This window comes from Epinephelus lanceolatus, chromosome 5 (genome assembly GCF_041903045.1).
Source record: "Epinephelus lanceolatus isolate andai-2023 chromosome 5, ASM4190304v1, whole genome shotgun sequence".
In the NCBI taxonomy this organism is placed as follows: domain Eukaryota; kingdom Metazoa; phylum Chordata; class Actinopteri; order Perciformes; family Serranidae; genus Epinephelus; species Epinephelus lanceolatus.
The window spans coordinates 26,018,799-26,040,733 of NC_135738.1; the positions used below are offsets into that span (position 1 = coordinate 26,018,799).

General features: G+C 42.1%; 2 protein-coding genes across 5 annotated transcripts in view; one reads left to right on the forward strand and one right to left on the reverse strand.

Moving 5' to 3' along the window:
- The first annotated feature begins 7,773 nt into the window (after nucleotides 1–7,773).
- Nucleotides 7,774–15,044, forward strand: arsa (arylsulfatase A). Its single transcript, XM_033634911.2, has 8 exons — nucleotides 7,774–8,042; nucleotides 10,513–10,753; nucleotides 10,881–11,099; nucleotides 11,584–11,753; nucleotides 11,960–12,084; nucleotides 12,424–12,551; nucleotides 12,643–12,745; nucleotides 13,448–15,044. Exons 1-8 carry the CDS (start codon nucleotides 7,819–7,821, stop codon nucleotides 13,741–13,743), a joined length of 1,506 nt encoding a protein of 501 aa, XP_033490802.1. The 5' UTR covers nucleotides 7,774–7,818; the 3' UTR covers nucleotides 13,744–15,044.
- Nucleotides 14,180–21,935, reverse strand: part of mapk8ip2 (mitogen-activated protein kinase 8 interacting protein 2) — a 40,023-nt gene continuing 32,267 nt past the window's right edge. For all 4 annotated transcript variants that reach the window (XM_078167972.1, XM_033634909.2, XM_078167971.1 and 1 more), the window contains 8 exons: nucleotides 21,616–21,827; nucleotides 19,591–19,666; nucleotides 18,722–18,894; nucleotides 18,512–18,621; nucleotides 18,307–18,429; nucleotides 18,109–18,179; nucleotides 17,918–18,016; nucleotides 14,180–16,708 (listed from right to left, as the gene is read on the reverse strand). In XM_078167972.1, coding sequence (XP_078024098.1) covers nucleotides 16,636–16,708; nucleotides 17,918–18,016; nucleotides 18,109–18,179; nucleotides 18,307–18,429; nucleotides 18,512–18,621; nucleotides 18,722–18,894; nucleotides 19,591–19,666; nucleotides 21,616–21,827 — 937 coding nt within the window. In that variant the 3' untranslated portion in view covers nucleotides 14,180–16,635. The remainder of the gene's footprint in view (nucleotides 16,709–17,917; nucleotides 18,017–18,108; nucleotides 18,180–18,306; nucleotides 18,430–18,511; nucleotides 18,622–18,721; nucleotides 18,895–19,590; nucleotides 19,667–21,615; nucleotides 21,828–21,935) is intronic.

Below are 21,935 nucleotides of genomic sequence, written 5' to 3' on the forward strand. Positions count from 1 at the left end.
AGCCTGAAATATCACCTCAATGCAAAACATTTAGCAGTGAACCTGGAGGTCTGAGCTAGCACAGCCTCTGATGCTAGTGCTAGCAGTCAGCCTTGTCAAGCCACACTCGACCAGGCATTCAGACGCAAACTGTGTTAAGTTTACCTGTGATCGACTATCTAATTCCCTTGCAAAATGGATTGCAATGGACTGCAGACTGGTTTCAGTGGTAGAGGACAGGGGGACAATTGTGTCCAAAATCCAGCAGCATAAAGGGAAATTTCGGTTTATTTCAACTCGTCTCCTATCTTCCTAAATTTGTTTCAAGTGACTAGTGACATAGAAATAATAGTTAACATATTAGCTGTTAGCCTAGATACAGCCGGGGCGCATAGTAGCGTCAGACCTGTTAAAACGTAAGTGAACGGGCATACTTTCAAGTGCAAAGTTAGTCCACTAAACAAGCTTTTTTTCCACAAAGACCGCCTCATATCGTTAGGATAAATGTCAGAGAACATATAGAAAACGACATGTAAACATGTTGTCTTACCTTACCAGTGTGCTGCCATGTTTGTTTACGATTTAGCTCTGCTTTCCAAAGCGCGGCTGAAATATCGCGAGGACAAGCAGCGATCTCATAGCGTGCCTGAACAAGCAGCAACAGCTGGAAGGCAGAACCGGACAGTAGCCTGAAAAGTTCATTCATTTATATTATGAAAGATTTATAGAATAATGGCTGACTTTTTGCCAGACTTTGACTTTGTGGAGCAGGAATTTGATTTTGCAGAGTTTGATGGCCGCCCTTTATTTGAGCCAGAATACACTGACAAAGAACTTTGTGAAACTGAAGAACGGGGGAGGAGAGAGAGAGAGGCGCAAAAGGTAGAGGACGAGAGAGGAGGAATGGCTGCTGCAAGGCTGCGTAGCTCTGGAGATTGGTGGTGTACCTGTGAATGCTGTACCCCAATGCCCACAGAAGAGGAATGCCTCTGTTGCAAAGAATGGGACCGGTTGCAGCCTTATTTTCAAGGTCTGGATGTGACTGAGGACGAGACACCTCCACCTGGAGTAATGTTAGTATCCAGCTGGGCTTTATCTAGAGCTGGCGAGATATATTTTGGCCGCGCTTTGGAAAGCAGAGCTAAATGGTAAACAAACATGGCACCACACACCGGTAAGGTAAGACAACATGTTTACATGTCGTTTTCTATATGTTCTCTGACATTTATCCTAACAATATGAGGCGGTCTTTGTGGGAAAAAAGCTTGTTTAGTGGACTAACTTTGAACTTGAAGTATGCCCGTTCACTTACGTTTTAACAGGTCTGACACTACTATGCGCCCCGGCTGTATCTAGGCTAATGGCTAACATGCTAACTATTATTTCTATGTCACTAGTCACTTGAGACAAATTTAGCATGATAAGAGACGGGTTGAAATAAACTGAAATTTCCCTTTAACCACGACACATCTGCCAAAATTCAATAGAACTGAATTTTTAAAAAAACTTTCACAGCAAAAGTTGATGTATGCGAGCATGTTTGACAGCCCTACTTTAAACTTAACATACCTTGAAGTTTTGACCACGGACTGTATAAAATAATGGATGTTTTGAAGCCTCAAGTTCAGCATTTCAGCCATTGCCATCTTATTTTTTTTAGAGACAGAAGCGACCATATTTGGACGAGAGGTTGGAGCCATGGAGGACTGAGGGTTGGATCTGGCTGGTAGACTGTGATGACACCTCACAGACAACCTGTCACTTAAAGCAACCCTTAAATATGCGTAATTATTTTAACATGAGTGTCTATGGGGGTTAACTGGCTTCTGAAGTGGCTGTTCAAGGAACTGCGGTTTTTGGCACTTCCAAAATTGGCTTTATTTTTAATTTGACAATTTTGACAAAGTTATAAATAAGTGTATGAATTATATGTACATAAACAGTTAATACATCTTTTATAGCACACTGAAATTGTATGTGCTTATATATTTAATATTGTCAAATATCATTACAGCCATGTTGCACGATGTTATCAATTTCTAATAACAGTTTTCACACTAGTTATGGATGCTTCATAGTAACATAAGCACTTAAAGATGTCCTTATCTCTACTGACACATACATTATTGTGTGTTAAAAACAATTTTAACAAGTACTTGTATCTTGCTTCTGAGGACTGATGTTTGAAGTTTCGTACCTTTCCATGTGTTTGCATATTATCCCCTCTCACCTTTATCAGATCCACCCGGTACCCAGGACGAGCTGCAGAGGAAGTCTCGTCTACCAACAGCTGATCAAGATAAACTCACAAATGGGAAAATAATCATTAAGTCAGCTCATGCGTTTTGCATTCATTACTGGTTGTGGCTCCAGAGTCATTAGGAGTGATCTGGTCACATACTGTAACCGAGCAAAGCACTGGAGCTGCTAATGTAGAGCCTAACAATCTTGTTTACATCTTCTTCTGTGAAATATATTCCATCTGCATTAATCAGTGTTTGACATCAGTTTGTCGTGTGTGATGAATGATAAATCTCGTAAGTGAAAACATTCAAATATTATTTTCCGCGGCGATATGAATGATCACTTGAATGAGGTGCTATTTTTTGTTGCATGACAAGTACAGGAGAAGCAACATGAGTACTGTAACTCAGAATTCATTAAGTCCACACAGTGCTCTGTGTTACTCTTTTTAATCAATCACAAGAAGCTAGGGGAGGAGTACGGTGCAGCTTAGTGGGTTGGCTATGTCTGTTCCAATTACAAATGATGACAATGCAAAATTCAAATTGGAAAATGAAAGAAATTACCATTCTCTTTCGACAGCAGCATTCACATGAATATGGAAATGTAGACGTGAAGAGCTGGTCTTTGTGATTATACACTTGTGGCAGATGATAATAAATTCAGACAGAGTTGTTTACAATCAAAGCCGAGAGTTTTTTTTGTCCCCAAGGACAAGCTGAGCCAGAGCACATCTCAAGGTGAGCTGAACAGTAGATGGAGGTGCTGCTGGGATGATAAATCTCAACATCCGTACACACTTTTGGCATTTATCTCATGTAGCACTCATCTGAATATGTTTTATCTCTGCTCTAAGCATACATCACTTATCTCGTAGCCCAACAAATGTAGCAGAAACTCCATTTTGAGTACATGTCATCTTACTCTGTGCATGCCTGTTCCTCTTGAGTCATCTCTGTGTATCTCTCAGGCCCGTCTGTCTGCATGATGAGAGTAGGGGTGATGCAGGAGTCAGCCTGAAAAAGAATAAATCACTTGTGGAGTTTTGCAGCGTGGCAGCAGATGACAGCCGGAGGGTAGCTGGAGGATGGAAGTGGGCATGAGGGCCACTCAGACCGCCTTTCTTTATAATATTACCAGGCAGTTGTGGAGGAAATGATCGCAAGGGCAGGTTGTTCTTCTTACCACCAGCAGTCCATCACAAGAAAGCAGAGACCACGCAGGGAAACATCAGCTGGATCACAGGGGGTGTTGATGCTGTTGTTTATATCTGACTTTCAATGTGTGTGTGATGGTGCAGCGAAGACACGATGACAGTAACACTCATTCTGACTGTAATGTCTCTTCAGAATTTTGTGCACCGGTGACGTGCAGTTGAAGAGAACATTTGCTCTATGTTTAGTACAATGAGAGCTTCAGTGTGCGAGCCGAGAATGTCGACGAAAGTGCATATTACCCCAGCAGGTTCTCAAACATTTATGAGTTCTTCAGCTCATGTTGCTCCACAGAGGCCTGTTAGATTTCATTGCATAATTCTGCGCTCTGTTCCAGCCTCTATTGTGCCAATGAACCTCTGTTTATTTGCCAGGATGTTTTCTATCACTGCTCCCTCAGCTCACAAGCCAGAATAACAATGACTTTTCATCATTGAAAGGACAGGTTGATCCCTGCTCGTACAGCAGATTGTTGCAAAATGGGATCACACAACCGCCTTAAGCTACCTCAGACCTCAGGCTGTCTTCATAGTATCTTAAATGTAATCTTGCTATTAAAACTAAATTAAACTGTGTTTATATGCCTTTCCAATATCATACTGACAGTATGAGTAATACCTGTTATCTATCACGATGATGTGCAGTTTATGTGAAGTCTGAAACAAAAAAGCGCAGGGTACGCAACATTTCTGGTGTTATTTACAATTTGCCCTTATTCATCACTATATCCTCTCTCAAGAGCAACTTCAAAGATGTTGTGGCGTATGCTGCTCAAAATGCGTTTGCATGACGACAAGATAATAGCAGACACACTTATTTAGAAACGTTCTGCTGTCAGGGCAGAGCTAAATCAAAGTATTAAGCGCTATCCATGGTTCTGAATTATCCACTGATTTATCCTCCTGCCTCCCTTCCCCCTCCTCTTCTCACTTGCTCTATCTATCTATCTATCTATCTATCTATCTTATATTCCTGCGCCTCTCAGTAGGCCTTCTCCAACAGCCTGCAAGTAATTTGCAAGTTACCACAAAAGGTGAGAGGGCATAAAATGAGATTTCTTTTCAGCAAGAGAAATGGCAAGAAGAGGCAGATCAGTGCAGGCTGGCATGAGGAAACTACATGAAGGCATGAAAACCCAGCCTAGAAATGTCAGAAAGCTGAACTGCTATTAAACATGTGCCGCAGATACATATCAACCCTCAATGGTCCTATTACTGCTCGATGTATTGTGTAGCATAGCCTGGGAGATGAGATTTAACAGAGATTGTCTCTGGAACTAATGGTATAAATCTGTTTGAATGGTGCTTCTTCTTCCCTTCATAGACACAGAAGTGAGGGGAACTGTGATCCTATGGTGCCCACTAGTGCTCAAACTGTTTATCCACACCTTACGGGGCTGATTTACACAGACTGGGGTCCACAAATACTGCGGCATTATCCTTCGCAGTTTAACTCACAGGTTCAGACTGTTAATATTGTGTGAAATGACAAACAGTAAGAAGGAGACAAGAAAAAAGACCCCTTGGATGCTTGTTTACTGCTGGCTCCCATACCAGTTATTACCTGCTGTGCCTCTTGTGAAGCCGAATAAACTAGCAGCATGTGCAGAAAACTGTTAGCGTGATATTTTGATTCTTAAGAGGAGGAGAAGGAGGTGAGGAGGGGGAGATAAAGAGGTGGGAAGAGAGAGAGAGTCTCTACCCGCAGGTGTCAGGCTGGTTTCCCTCTCTCCCTGGTTCTGTACTGAGAGCTGAGGGTGGATGGTGGGATTCATTTTCTCCATCAGCTCTACTGAGTTGTTTCGTACCACACCTCCATCTGCCTGAAGCAATCGCATTATATGCACATGCACGCACTTGTAAGTGCACGCACATAAACACACACACTAATGCATATCCTTCCCATAGGCTGTGAAAGCAGATGTTCAAAGCAAAAAGCTACCCAAGATTCACACACACTCACACTCTCTCTCGGGACATTAACTCAGATGAGTTTTTCTGGCAGGACAATCCATCTTATATAAAGATGCCCAAAATTCAATCCTAAATAAATTAAGCGACACCATACTCAGCAACAGTCAGGAGAACATGGCAACTGAAGCTTAACAGACACGTGGACACACACAGACACACACGCCATCCCCATCCACACACACACACACACAGGCAGGGGTGAGGACCTTTCTGTAGCCTCAGCTGCTTCCAGCTACTTGTTCTGCTCTGCGTTTGTCACTGACAACGGTTTTCATTTACTCACAGTAAAAGGTCAGAGCAGTCATCTTTTAGTGAATCACAGTGCAGGCTGGGCTGTGAAGCACACACACTGTCATTTATTCACAGCGGCTCTCCTCATCCCTTTCCATGAGACATGCTTGTCCATTAGATGGGCTGTCTGGCAAACGCCCTCACAAGTCGTTAGTGGTGGCAAAACCTAAACGGTCATTATCATTAATTATTTGCTGCTAATGATGCTGCTGCTAGGTATTCTGTTACAAGCTACCGGATTAATGATTGATTCGTCCGTTTACCTGAACTGAGCATGAATCCTTCAGAAGATTTGTGGTCTTAAATTTAAAATCAGCACCTGCCAGGGAAAGGGAGGAATGTCAGTGACACCCCTCCAGGCTTTTGGCACCATGTTGCTCCCTGCAGAGATGTTTCCAGAGCTCGGGGTTTCAGATGATTAGATGAAGGGAGCTCCTGCAGCGAGGTTGTTCTTCAGAAGCTCACAGTGATCTTTAGCTTTTGTGCACATAACAGCTTCATTCTGAATTATTTTTTTTGTGTATGCATGTATGAATATATTTGTGTATAGCACTGTGTTTTTTTGTGTACTCTCTTCAGTTCAATACGTCAAGTACTACAGTAAAGATGTTCCTTAAAGCAGTAAGCCTGCCTGTTCCCTTTTCTCCAGGGTCACGCTGTAGGCTATATATGCATGACATTACACAAACATCATAAAGTATGTACAGAGCTAATGCAGATCCTAATCATCCACGGATGGCTGGCTGAGTTTGATATTTTCACAGCATTAAAAGAGAGCGACCAAACAGCAGAGGATGAGAGAACAGCTGATAAAATGGCAGCAATAGTTGTGGAGCATCTGCCTCTTTACATCTTTTATCTCAGTTCTCTCTTTATCTTCTCCCTCTCTCTCTCTCTAACTCATACACACACACACACACACACACACACACACACACAGAGTAGCTGCTGAATGTAGGTCAGTCCTGTAGAGAGATGTTAAAGTGAATAGTAAATCAAAACTATCTATCAGCCGATGCCACAGCAACGCTTCCCTGAGGCTAACAGTGATGCTGGACAGCACGCAAGCTGACAGGCATACGTGCACACACACACATACACACACTGACACACACACACACACAAGTGTTTTTGGTGAAAAGGTACAGTGGACGTGTTGCATAATTCATCAGGACCAAAGAAAACAGTCATTATCTAGATACCACGAGCAGGCCACTCCTCACCGATTCTGTTTCAGATGTCAGGATCACTTTGCATAATATCACCTGGGAATCACCTGACTGGATTGTTAATGACACACACGCAGGGATTTCTGTGTTATGAACCATTTCATCTCTCCGTCTTTCTCCCCCCTCTCATATACACACAACGCCAGCTCATTTGAATGCAGGTAGCACCCTCCTTTTCTTTTCCTGTCCACCTCACTGAAGCAAGGCCCTGAGAATAAATAAATAAGTAGGGCCCAGCGCTGGACTGTAGTCTGTATGTAACAAAATCAGCTGTGACGTCCATTTCTCCTCAAACCGGCGGCTCCTGCAGCACCGCACCAGCGATTTATTTCTCCTCTTGTTTGCATAATTGACCATGTGTCAGGTCGAATCAGTGGCAGAAACCAAGGTTGCCTCAGAGGACAGAAACTCAGCCACAGGCCCCTTGGACTAACATTTTCAGTCAAGAGACAAAACAGCAGACGTAGAGCAGGAGGCAAAAATAGCTGAGGATGTATTGGACAGCCTGTCCTGCCACAGTGGACACAGAGAAATGGGACAAGTGTGTCTCCACATGACATTCATACAAACTCATGTGAAGCATCAGTTAAATGTTGGACAATGTTAATACCTACCTTCATATGGAGAAGTGAGGACAGAGTCAAACTTGGTCCTCATTCAAAAATGATTTAAAAAAAAAGAAGAAGCACAATTTCCCCCATTTAAAAAATGAAATAAGTTGACCTGCACCATGTAGGCTGCTCCGGTGGACTACATTTCCTAGTCGCGCGTGACGTTAACTGTACGCGACAGTTTCCGCAAGTAAACACGTGACGTTTTGTTTTGGTTCCTCCCTGCAGGCTTTAGCGGATTCTTCCGGAACTTCAGTCAGATGCAAGACGGCTCAGGATGGACACCAGCCTCTTCTTCTTCTTCTTCTGCATTTTTCTTTTCTGCACCTGCTCGGCTTCACCGCCCAATTTCGTCCTCCTTTTCGCAGATGATTTAGGTTTCGGAGACCTTGGCTGTTATGGACATCCCAGTTCACTCACTCCAAACCTGGACCGCCTGGCAGCGGGAGGACTCCGGTTTACAGATTTCTACTGCACCAGCCCTGTGTGCACCCCATCCAGGTAACTGCACTGTCTGTGATTCATGCAGGACTGATGCTGTGTGAGAGGGAGAATCAGAGCTTATCACTGCTGCACAAACAAATCATTTTTTAAATCTGTGCCCACACGTTTTGATAATGTTAGAGTCCAGTTAAGTCCCTTAATGTTACGCTTCACCCTCTCTGACTTTGTAATGATGCTCCTGAAGGTTAAATATACCTTACAGCAAGTGGTTGCACCCCATAATCATCTGTCTAAGAGCAGACAGAGGAGTAAAAGTAGCATTTAGTGTGTGAAATGCATCTGACCTGCAAGGATTTCTTCTTTCTACACATCTTTTACTGTGCATCTTTCCCAGGATCTAACGAATGGATTCTGCTCTCTTATATTAATACTGCAATAACTGTTTGAAGCATTAAACTATATCACCAGAAATGTGAGCCTCATTGAGATTATTACACAATAGGAGATGAAGATAAAGTGGTTAATATAAAGTCACTGCTGTTTAGCACACACACTATAAATCCAGCCTAGTTCATTCAGGGTGTGTGTGTGTGTGTGTGTGTGTGTATGTGTGTGTTATATAGAGGTGCAATTTAAAATAAGCAGACGGTGTCACGATTTGATAACAACTCTGCTGTGTTTCATAATGTGGCTTACACTGATATCTTCAATTTATTACAGCATTGTAACATTCAGCTTTAGACAGTACACTGGAAAAAGGACCTGAAAACAGATCCTGTTGCTTCAGAGAGAAATGAGGAAACAAGACTTAAATGTCATTCTTGATGCACAAAAACAACTATATGCAGCGATCAAAAAAGGAACTGTCATGTTATTTGATTGACCTCAGGACTGTTTTGTTTAACAGATTTTGAACACAGTGAATGAGAATGGAATTGAGAGTCATAAACTGAACGACACACTTATCCAGCATTGTTGCACATTTACATTTTTATAGCAGTGCCTTGTCACTTCCACTATATACTGCACCCTGGAAAAGGAGCACTGCTGTGGAAAGTCATTGTATGGATAAACTTTTGTTCCTTTGCTGTGCGTATTCTGCACCGTTTCCATCCATCATCCACATCCTTAATTCACAGTCTCACTTGGCGTGATAACACCTTGCTCAAAATGGAGAATATCTCCCTGTCGAAAAAGATAAATGGATGGATTAATTTGTGAATTAAAGTTACAGTTTGTAACTTTTATGAAAACAACTTTGTGACATGTTTTCTGAAACTATCACTACATATACACAGTATTATAACAGACAGATCGGCTGAAAAGATCATGTCTCCCATCCTCCTATTGTGGCATCTGGCAGAATCTACCATGCAAACAACCAATCAGAGGCGAGGAGTCTCTAACACAGCTGTCAGTCCTGTCAAGATTCTGTTACTGCATTGCCTAGTTCTCATCTCAAACATTTTCAGAAATATATTTATAAATACATTTTTTTTTTTTTTGAAAGACTTTTTTGGGCATTTTAGCCTTTAATCAACAGGACAGACGAGGGTGAAGGGGGAGAGAGAAGGGGAGTGACATGCAGGAAATGGCCACAGGCTGGAGTCGAACCCAGGCCCCTGTGGCAACAGCCTTGTACATGGGGCGCCTGCTCTACCCACTAAGCCACCAACGCCCCAATACATTTTTAAGATATATTTTAGTGTACCGTTTAGAGATGGGGTAAGAAGCCTAGACATCCGGAGGGAGCTCAGAGTAGAGCCGCTGCTCCTTCAGGTCAAAAGGGGTCAGTTGAGGCTTCTGATCAAGGATGAGGATGACGTTAGAGGTGTTCCGACACATCCCACTGGTAGGAGGCCCTGAGGTAGACCAAGAACACACTGGAGGAATTACATATCACATCTGGCCTGGGGACTTCTTGGGGTCCCCTAGGAGGAGCTGGAAAGCGTTGCTGCTTTGCTTGGCCTGCTGCCCTGGCGACCCAGCCTCAGATAAGCGGATGAAAATAGATAGACGGATGTACCGTTGTAGCTGTAAAATGTTAATTATCAAGCACCCCCCACTGTCGCCCAACTTTCTCATTGTGCAGCTAAACAGTACACTAAAATACGTTTCTGAAAACATTTGAGGCGAGAAACAGGCAACGTAGTGACAGAATCTTGATTTATATTTGATCAGTGCTGCTGCTGTTTGACAGTCTGACCCCAGTTCACGAGCAGTGATTGACATTACTGACAGGTGGGTTAAAGACTCCTTGGCTTGGATTTGGTTGTTTCCATCCTCATGCGGTAATAGCATCAGAAGCAATTCAAATTATCTGTCTGTGTGTGGATATAGCGACAGTTTTATCAGTAATGACAAAAAGTCATTTTAGAAAAGTTACCAACGACAGTTTTATTACTTGTTTTAGATTCTTTTAGCCACATCTTGCATAACCCAACCCTTTTGTCTACACATCTCATACTCTCCAGTCCTTCCTTCCTGACTTAAGTAACAGCCTTGCTTTGTTTCGGTGGTTTTCCAGGGCATCGTTGTTGACAGGACGCTATCAGACCCGCTCAGGTGTATACCCAGGAGTGTTGTACCCAGGCTCTATAGGTGGTCTTCCTCTGAATGAGACCACCATTGCTGAAGTGTTGAAACCTGTTGGCTACGCCACTGCTGCCGTAGGGAAGTGGCACTTAGGTGTTGGGGCCAATGGGACGTTTCTTCCAACGAGGCAGGGGTTTGACCACTACCTGGGGATCCCCTACTCCCATGACATGGTCAGTGCAATTGAATTTAGATGGGTGTAATATGTGATGGTATTCGTTAAAAATAGGCATCATGTAATTTCTTCTTCGCAATATTTATTTTAATATCTATTCTTCTGTCTTCTTGTTTCTTTCCCAGGGCCCCTGTAGGAACCTGACCTGCTTCCCTCCAGATATTAAGTGTTTTGGATTGTGTGATGTTGGTACTGTAACTGTCCCACTAATGCACAATGAGGTCATCAAGCAGCAACCAGTCAACTTCCTGGATCTGGAAAGGGCTTACAGTGATTTTGCAACCAGTTTCATCACCACATCAGCCAAGAAAAAACAGCCTTTCTTCCTGTACTATCCTTCACATGTAAGTAACAAGAACAGTCTATCTACACAGATAGTGTACCTCTCTTACAGTCAGTGCAGAATAAGAGCTCTCTCCTGGCCAGTTAAATGCATTTTTTTTAAAAATGCGTAGTCCACAGTGTTTTCAACCCTATGTAAATAGATTATATAGAATCAGAATCCAGTTTATAGATTTTCACATACAAGGAATTTGCTTTGGTGTTTTTTGCATAACATAAACATAGTTAGACAAAAGGAAATTATATATAAAGTATTGCCAAAATGAAGAGACATATATATAGAATATAATAAAGTCATGATAAAAATAGGAAAAATAAAACAAAGAAAAATATGCACAGTGTATCTGAATTAAAATGAAAGAAGTGTGTAGATTTTAGAGGTGGCAGTTTCTGCAGAAATGTGCAATATTGTCTCAGGAATGTAATATAGGAATATAGTAACTTAGTGCAGTGAGACTAAACACCGTCTTCTACTTCCTCCTACAGCACACCCACTACCCCCAGTACGCAGGTCCAGGTGCAGCTGGGCGCTCTGTAAGGGGCCCATTTGGCGATGCTCTGCTTGAGTTTGACAACACAATAGGAGACCTGCTGACAACCCTGGAGAAAACAGGAGTGATTAACAACACACTCATCTTCTTCACTTCAGACAACGGGTTGGTTTTTGCTCCTGGTTTGTTTTACATGAATGTGGCCTGTTTTGTTTTTGTAGTTACTTTCATACTCTCCACAGCTGTGGTACAGTAGTGTGTTTTTCCACCGTTCAAAGGTTGCATTATATCTGTGCCCTCTTTTATGTTTCATTTATTGCTGTCTTATGATATTGCATGTATTGATCTGTTATTCCTGTCTCTGCGTGTAGGCCTGAGCTGATGCGTATGTCGCGTGGAGGTAACGCAGGCCCTCTGAAATGTGGTAAAGGCACAACATATGAGGGAGGCATGAGAGAGCCAGCCATCGCCTATTGGCCAGGGACCATTAAACCAGGTCAGGACACTTCAGTCATCTGCACCACAAGTTTAGACTGAGTTATATTTCTATAGATAAAAATGTTTCTGTTGCACTGAACCACAGTTTTCCACACAGAGCTCTTTGTTGAAGACCATACTTGTGGTTTTGCATATTTCAGTCACGTGTAGTAAGCTTTACTGACAATTTTCAGAAGCGTATCACAAGTCTTCACACTGATTTCATACATTCCAGGCCATACTGGTCTCCTTTAACTACATTATGACAATAAATGCCATTATGTAATGACTGCAAACTCATCTGCACATATCCTTTTAGTTATTGCTGCTGCTTGCTCTTCTCTATGCATCTCTGCAGGTGTGACCCATGAGATGGCCAGCACTCTAGATATCCTCCCAACCATAGCAAGTCTGGCAGGAGCCAAACTGCCTCAGGTGATGCTGGATGGAGTCGATATGACAGAAATGCTTGTCAACAAAGGAAAGGTATTTGCATCGCACCTCACACTCTCTAGAGAATTAAAATGTGGAAACCAAGCTGACGTGTTCATTTTTATCTCTGATCCTTTTTCTGCAGAGTAAGAGGGAGACGATGATGTTCTACCCCACAGATCCCAGTGAGATGTACGGCCTGTTTGCTCTCAGGCTGGGGAAGTACAAGGCCCACTTCTATACACGAGGTACAGCAGGGTTCATAGACACAATTAGGCTACGTGCAGCCTGCAGGCAAATCAGATTTGTTTCTCAGATAAGATCTGTAAGACAGACTTCCACACTGTTATCTGAAAGTGATCAGATCTGATTTATGTGTTCATACATTGTCAAACTATCTGCATGGGTTGTTGTAACTATGTAGCTACGCTGGTAAGGTGGCTTTCCAACACGGAAGCATGAGAAATAGAGGTCCATTGTTTCGCTGTGCTGAAGTCCTCTTTGCCCCAGCAGACAATTTATTTTGGCTTCTGTCCATACACTGTTGCTTTCCATATTGTTCTCAATAGTGCTGTGCAACTGGCAGCATGAGGTGTGCTCAGCACTTCCGTCACTCTGGATTTGACATTGTCGTCATGTGTCATGTTGCGAGTGATGCAAAAGACACTTCAAATTTCAATTACAGCTGCGAGATTTTCTAGACTGACACGCATCTGTTGATATCTGATTGGAATCACATTTCAAACCACGCCCAAAATGTTTCGATCCAGTTTGCAAAAGTTGCATTTCATGTGTTTTTTGTGCTGTCCAGACTTTCTAAAATCCATCTGAATATAATCTGGTTACGTCAAAAAATGGATCTGGGCAGGCATTAATTCAAAGTCAAGAAGCATAATCACAGTCAGAACTGAAATGGTTTTGACTCTTTCTTGTCCATGTTTGTGCATAAGGTGCCACCCACAGCGGCACTACCCCGGACCAAGACTGCCCAGTGTTCGCAGTCCTCAAGGCCCACGACCCCCCTCTTCTTTTTGACCTGGAGGCCGACCCCTCGGAGCACTACCCCCTCCCCCTGTTTGGAAAACCTGACCTCCAAGCTTTGGTGGAAAGGATCAAGAAAATCAAGGAGCAGTTTGAAGCCACCATGGTGTTCGGAGAGAGTCAGATATCAAAAGGAATAGACCCGGACCTGGAGCCTTGCTGCAATCCTCAGTGTAGCCCCAAACCCAGCTGCTGCAGGTGTTGATGGGACGAGTTCTCACAACTGCTGATGATGACAGTGTGGGAGAGGCTGGAGGTACTGCACTGATTTTTGCCTCAAGATTTCTCCATGAATGCACAAGATGTGATGCTGGTATTGTCATGCATCGCTACTTGCTTGTGGACAGCTAGAATTTAATTACCGTTCATACTGAAGAGTAACAATCAAAACAATCTGTTTCCTCAGTGAGGAGATGATTTTCTTAATGTTGACTACATTTAGAATTAATGTATAAAAATATACTGTATTTTTCCTGACTATTTCATTATTCAATGATTTAATATTTAATGTTCACCTCAACATTCTTCTATTCATAAAATTTTGAATAAATGTATGGATTTTATGTGAAAATATTTTTGCACACATTTTAATCACACAAATAGTCAAGAGTGGATGTGAACAATAAAGACAACATTAAAGGTTTCGGACATCAAGCATATATTTTATTCATAAGACCAAACCCATGACAAGGCAGAGTGATTTTTTTGTCAATTTTTTTGTTGTTTTTCCCTGGAATTTTAATTAATTTTACAAGTCCTTGTTTTTAAAGATACAAGATAGGATATGTTTGTTCTGTCACATACTGTTTTGCTCTAGGTATACAGTGAAGAGTCTTGTTAATGTAATAAAAGTTTGGTTTAACTGTTAATGTATGTCTCAGCGGCTATATGGGACTAGCTCATCCTCAGAGTTTGTCTTTGTGTAGCTGTGTGGAAAGAAGGGTTTTAACTAGGCTGTAACAAGATAGAAAAACATAATCAGAAGCAAATAGATACAGATCAGAGATGAGTCACACTGTTGGAGCTCAAAGGCTATTACTATAATCGGCAAGACGCAATAATAGTTTTCCAGTGGCGCCTGACTCAGTCACTATTCAGCTCTAACAGCGGATTGGTCAGTAGTCTGGTGGGTGTGTCACACTAATGATGTCACATCTCACAAATGTGCCCTAAATGTGCTGCTGAAGCCTGTCTGTAGAGATTAATGGAGTTGGCAGGAACCCGAGTGCCACTTGTGTGACAGATACTGAGTTAACATCGTGTGTAGAAACATAAGACACTGAAATAAAATTATTGCAGATCACAGATATTTACGTGTTTTTGTTTTCTTTAAGGGGTTTTTGTCTGGTTGTGATCTTTATTTTTTTATTTATTTTTAATTAATGTACATATTAATTTCATTTCATAACATACTCAACATAAAGGACACAGCACTATCTTAGATTCGCTATTGTATATACATGATCTAACTGACAGCGATACATATGTAGATAACACCCTACCTCCCTCCTGCCATATCAACAGTGAACTGAGGTGTTTGTTCTGGTGGACTGTGACTGAAAGCAGCACAACAAGATGCTCAACAGTGTCTGAAAGAACAATGGAGATGGTTGGGGGTGGTAAAGCCTGAAATTTCCGGTGACTGTAGTGAGTGCATCACTTTTTAAATATACCCCCTCCCCTATTTAAGGTGCTAGACTGTAAGCTGTGGTATGTTACAACAACCCCAGAGTTGGTTATCGTTTGATGTGTGAATGATACTTCAACCCTTGACCAGACTAAGAGCAATAAGTAAATGTGGCCATCACTTTTATCTGTCTAACTTAAAAAACAAGATCAAAGTCTAACCATTTACATAACTATAAAACCTCCCTTCTAATGCTTTATTAAAGGTTTGATTACATTGTGATACCAGGACCAAGTGTTAGCAGGACGCTCGCACTGACGTGGCTACCGGTCAGTCTAGTCTTTCCTTTTCCCTCATTGAAACTGCCAAGTCAAAAGAAAACGGAGACTAGGATGTCACTGACAACCAGAGTTAAACAGTCGGAGGTGTGAGAATATGGCTTTTCAGAGGGCCTTTGCTTTCTTAGACCTGAAAGTCACATCAATCATAGCAAAGCATACAGTGATCTATGATCTGCAATTGTAACAGTTGAGTGATTTCCCATGAAAGCTCGCCACGGTGAAGGTCAGCAAGCAGTGCAACTTTGAGGACAGGACAAAAGTAAAATGGTTCTGTCATATCATCCAAATGTGCTGACACTTAACTTGCACCTAATCCAAACTGAATCAAATGTCTGCGGGGCTGATGACATTCAAAGATCATTACAACTCTAAAAGCTCTTACACCTGCAGTTATTCCTGTCAGAGTGAGCCATTAATACCCACAACAAAACAACCCCCCCGCCTCCGTCAGTCTCAACTGTGAGTGTTTCTTAATTAGTCTGGATGAGGCGCCTGTATGTCTACTTTCTATACATGTATTTACAACACACACTACGTCTTGTACGCGACACAGGGATAAGCTCGGACCAAGGACAGTTCACTGTACTCTCTCTACTTTGCTCCAATGTCACCATCAGTAGAAATCAAATTAGCAGTTTGTCAATATTGAACAAATACATATTTACAGTTAATTAAATGCCGACCTCTTGATTCCACGCCATTCCCGTACTGATTGTTGAGCTGCTTGCCATTCACTTGGATATGTGTATTTCTTGGTGTGTCTGTGTGCAGTAACCCTACTAGCCATGCATTGAAAAGTGAAACAGCAGTAGTAGGTATATTGTTTTCATTTCAAAAGAGGAACCTTGAAATAAACAGGTGCTCAGCGTCTTAGTTTTATATCATAGAAAAAGATAAAAGAAACAGGCAATCGATTCCATCGGGATGATGGAAACAAAAAAAGAGAGAGTGATGGATGAAATCAGTCAAATGCCTAGCATACTGTAGAAATGAAGATCCCAGTGTTGGTGGGACACAGAAGAGTATTTTACAATGGAGAGAAAACCCCACTGACAGCTCCCTCTGGTGGCAAACTCGATGAACATACACAAGCTGCAGAGAAAGAAGTTGGTTGTCATGGCAACACTTCTTACTCCAGGTAGATGTCCTCAGTGGGGCAGGCGTACTCCAGATGCTCCTGGTAGTACTCCTGGAAGGCTCGTCTGTGGAAAAGACAGACAGATGATTAAAGATCGACCTGCCAGCTATCAGAGGACAGCCTTTAACAGTAATCCTTCTTGTAGTAACAGATTTTACACAGTCATGCTCTGACTGTTTACTAAGAAACGGCTGGTTGGTGCCAACATGAGGAATGCTTAATCAAAATAATTGTAGTGCAAATATATAGAACCACTATACCACTTCTCACTGAATCACATGAGGGTAAGATTAAACAGTTCCACCAATCCCATGCTCTGCTGCCTGCCCTCGCTCCATCCAGAGACAGTGAACTATCTGTATCTTTAATTATTCAAACCCAGTAAGGCTGAATCCGTCATGACTAAACCTGTGATCATTATTTAACCTTCTACACATGCACACATCTAAGGCTATAATTCTTATATTAAACTTCGATCACTGTCAGAATTTTCAGCATTCTGACAATTAGAGGTGCAGTGTGTGGGATTTAGAGGGACATACTGGCATATGAAATATAATATAGCATAGTCTTTAATGTATAATCATCTGACAATAAGACTGATCGTGTTTTCGTTACCTTAAAATAACAATTTATATCTACATGGGGAGCATTTCCTCGTCCAAAAAGTTCCCCATGTTGCGCCGCCATGTTTCTACAGTCTCCCAGAACGGATAAAGCTAATACTGGCTCTAGATAGTGTTATTTACACTTCATGTCGGCCATTATAGTTAGCAGCCCCTCAGTGACAAGCCAAACAGCAACTGGAAAAAAACTGGCCTCTGAATGTCTGGATCTTATGTTATCAGAGAAAAAAGGTGAGCAGACTTTAGCAGGTGCTGCGCTAGGGGGCCATCTGAGACAAGCCAAACAGCGTCAGAGGGACATATTTTTAGTGGTTTTAATCACCGGGCCTGTTTGTTTTGGAGAGGAGGAGACCTCTGTGGATAAAAACGAGAAAAAACTCCTGAACAGTGAACACCGGAAGGAATCTTAACTGTGAGTTCATGCTTGGCACATGGGAGAATTTTCAGCTAGTTGCAATCTGCAATCCTCACCACTAGATGCCACTAAAGCCTACACAGTTTCTTTAAAGTGCATTTACAGTTTAGGTGGAGTAAATATATCAAATTAAACAAACTCACATAAACACAAAAGAGATGTAAAGTCATTACTGTTCCTTGGTATATGTTCGATAAAGAGTAATTGATATGATAATGTGATTTGGACTCACCCAACACACTCTGCTACAGGTCGCATGGACTCCTGGGATACAAACACGTGGCAAGCAAATCTGTTCAGCATCGGGTGCTTGGTGATGAAGCCAAAGTAGCTACAGAGAGAAGAAAACAATATGATGAAATCAGTTGGATATTCAACTATACACTGGTGACACCAGGACAGAAAGCCAATGTGTGTATTTACCAGTTGTTCCTCGGATGGCATCCACAGAACGAAATGTTCTTCATCTGGAAGAAGTGACTACATCTGTCATACTAAAGATGGAGAGAGACACAGAGACAGAAAAGAAGAAAGAACAAAGTCAAATCAAGGCAAGATTATTCCTCAAAATAGAGATGGATGACTCTGAATGTACTGATTCATGTATTCGTTCGGCCATACCTCATCGAGGGTGTCATATTCATCCTCCAGGCTCATGATCAGTTTCACTCCTTGCAAGCTAATCTCCAGTTCACACAGAGAAGGAGGTCGCACGTGTACCGTCCGTTTCCTCGATATCGCGATCTGACAGACAAACATGTTTTAATGGTGCACGCAGTGTAACACACATGCTTGTGTCTTTTTTCTGTGTTTACAATAAGCTTACCTTCTGCATGGCAGCACAGAGAATACCGTTGCCTTGGTGATAAGGTACCTCAACAGACCCCAAAAACTGAACGCTGAAAGTCTCAATCCAGGCTGGATTTCGTTTCATTCCTACAGGGTGCAAGGTGGACACACACATACAGAACATGTGACTCTTTTGACCTTCACAGCGAGACAGAGGAAAAAACAGTGGATGCATTTCTCAACTCACCCAACAACTCCTTAGACTGACCAATGACCTCATGGGCGTAGAAGGCAGGAAAAATACCCCTCTCCCCAGTCCGCATGTTGTAGCCTCGGTACCAGTAGTCATCCTCTTCTTCCTCCACATATAAAGGATCATCCACATCCAACTCCAGCTCGTCTGCATGTCTGGGAATGAACCTGCAGAGAGCAGCAGAGAGGGGGAGGACGAAAAGAGAGCTCTGTTAAACATTTTGTCCTTACATGGTATCCCTGCTGCCAGGCATCCTATAGACTGGAGCTAATGTGATCAAGAAGCATCTGTTTGGGTTTCAGGTGACTCCCATTGGGAAACAGAGAGAGGAGTGATAGCAGCTGACAGCGAAAGACAGTGGGGAGGGCGGAGGGAGACAAAGAGCTCTAAATGTGGGGAAGCACTTAGTGAAAGAGGACTGTGGTGAAGCAAATACATAATTATACATGCACGGCATGTACGTGTATACAAGGGAGACGCATGTAGCTTTCTCTCTCCCTCTTGTATACACACAAGCACAGACACAGGTGGTGGTTGATGTGATTATTACTGGTCTCCCTGCAGCTCTTGAGCCCAGCTGTAGCTTGGACATCTGCCCTTCTCAATAACATAATTAGTGAAACCTCGAAGAAATATTGTTTTGTTTACCCACACAAGGACTTTCTCTCCCGGACACAGAATGGTAATTTGAAAATTAAAGCTAATGGCATTCACAATTCATTCCACCGTACTGTTTCTACAATCAATGAAAGCAACTGCTCAATTTTGTAATTTTTTATTAGGAAATTTGCCTTTTGCTGTGATTCACTTTGCTCCCACTGATGTCCCATTATCAAAAATGAGGGTGCTGTAGATTGTCTTACCTGTAGACTGCCCTGTGTGTCTGGTCCCTCTCCTCTCCATTGATGGTACAGGAGAAAAGTCCAAAGGACTCTGTGCCTATGTGACAACAGACACTGGTTAGACCCTGAATACTACCTTTTCCAAATAAAACTGAAGGCTAAATGTCCAAAATGAAATACTCTGAATTATTTTTTCTCTAACCTGTTACTTGTTGGGAGAACAATTTCAAGTAAACTTTACGTGAGGAAGTCTAAATGGAAGCTAATTGGATTTGTAAAAAAGAAATGGCAACGAAAGCCTTTGTAATGAGCCTTTCATTATGCAAATGACCCTTCATTAGGGATATGAATCTTGAAGCATGAGCACTGATTGATGATGGATGTACTGGGAAGCAGAGCCCTCCCACAGGTCTTGTGTGGGCTCCCTGCCAAATTTAGATCACATGTTAATGTATCATATTGACAGTGATGAGTTAAACCCCGGTGTAGTATCATCAATCGAAGGACCCCGAGTGGACAATTTAGCAATAATGCTGCTGGGCCATAACCTGTATGGTGTATAACTTACACTGGCTTCAGTTAAAAGAATAGTTCCAAATTTTGGGAAATACACTGATTCACTTTCGTGTTAAGATTAAGATGACAGAATCAATACTACTTTCATGTGTGTACCCTACATATAAATCCACAGTCAGGGGGAGGTTAGCTTAGCTTAGCATAACAACCAGACACAGGAAGAAGTTTGCCTTCAGGGCTTTAAACCATGATCATTTTCCAAAGCTAAATTAAGAAAAGGCTTTCTGGCAGAAAACCCTGAAGCAGGGGTCTGCAACCTTTACTGTAATATAATAAAATATTGTCCTCTGGTGCAATTAATGTTTTACCACAAGGTGGATACCCAGCAGTGGGTTATTTCTGATTATTTGGTACTTTAACTGTGCAGCATTGGTGGTGAAAGCAAAAAAATCTGTCCATCACTACTAAATTCTCTATTTTCCTCTGAGAATTTTCCTTCTTCAGATTTGGAGTCTTGCTCAGGAGACTCAAGACCAGCCACTGTTATTGAGGTTCTATAAAATTTAAAGGAAAAAGCACCAGGCTGTAGATGTATGACACATATTTTAGTTTTGTTTTTTGTTTTTTTAAACTTGGTGTATAGGCTACACATTTTTTTTCCAACTGGACAATATCAGAATCACATTTGACTTCCAATAATGACAAATTACAATTAAAAATTTAAAAGATACCCACTATTAATTTCCATAATACACTTTACACTTTACATTTTTGGTAAAGCCACAAGGAGCCACTGGAGAGGGACTAAAGAGCCTCACGTGGCTCCGGAGCTGCAAGTTGCCTACACCCGCCCTAAAGGCAAACTTGTCCCAATAGGGAAAACAGCCAGCCCACTTCTGTCCAAAGGTAAATAAAATCTGACTACTGAAAGTTTAGGTTTTACAGGGCTTTGGTTTTTTCTGTGCTGAACTACTTCGAATTAAACAAGCATATATAATGTGGTAATGAGTAAGCTTTAGAGGTACTAACCTTTAGACAAAACCAAGATGGCGGTTTTCCTCTGCTATAAGTCTGTATGCTAAGCTAACCATCTCCCGACTGTAGTTTCATATTTACTCGACATATACAAGAGTTGTAGATTTTCTCATCTAACTTTTCAACCTGTCCCAAACTGTCAAACTATTCCCTTCATTTCTAAATATTACATCTTTGATTGCAAGTTCATATCTGAGAGTTTTCCAGAGGGATGTATGGACAGAACTCAAGAAACACTTGTACCATAAAGAACAGCTTTATTGTAAGACAAATGCATTTCGGCATGTGGCCTTCATCATGGATGACCCTGGTGAAGGTCACAAGCTGAAGCACTTTGGCCTTACAATAAAGCTGTTCTTATGCTACAAGTGTTGCTTGAGTTTTGATTTCTTTAGACTTCTTTTCTCTCTCCATGCCCCTTGGAAGTAGGCAAAGTTGTGCCACAAACCCCCACCCTGCTTCCACAGTGTCTGAATAGCCTTGTGTGGAACTTACTGGAGGAGCGGGAAGTGCTGTTGACGAACACATTGAGGAACTTCTTGGAGAACGGGAGGTCAGCCTCAGGGGAGGAGTCCTCGGAAGAGCTGAGAAGTTCTGGCCTCACCTCATCATCATCATCATGACCATAGCCCTCCTCTCCTGTCCCCAAAGGCTCCTCATCACAAAGCGTGGAGAGCTCACTGTCATCACTTAGAACAGAGGTGCACCTGAGAGGACAAGGTCTGTCAGTTTCAAATCTCAATTTGGGGCTAGACATTCATAGACGCAGTAAGACTGCTTGATTTACCATGAGAAGGCACACCCTATAGAAGGTA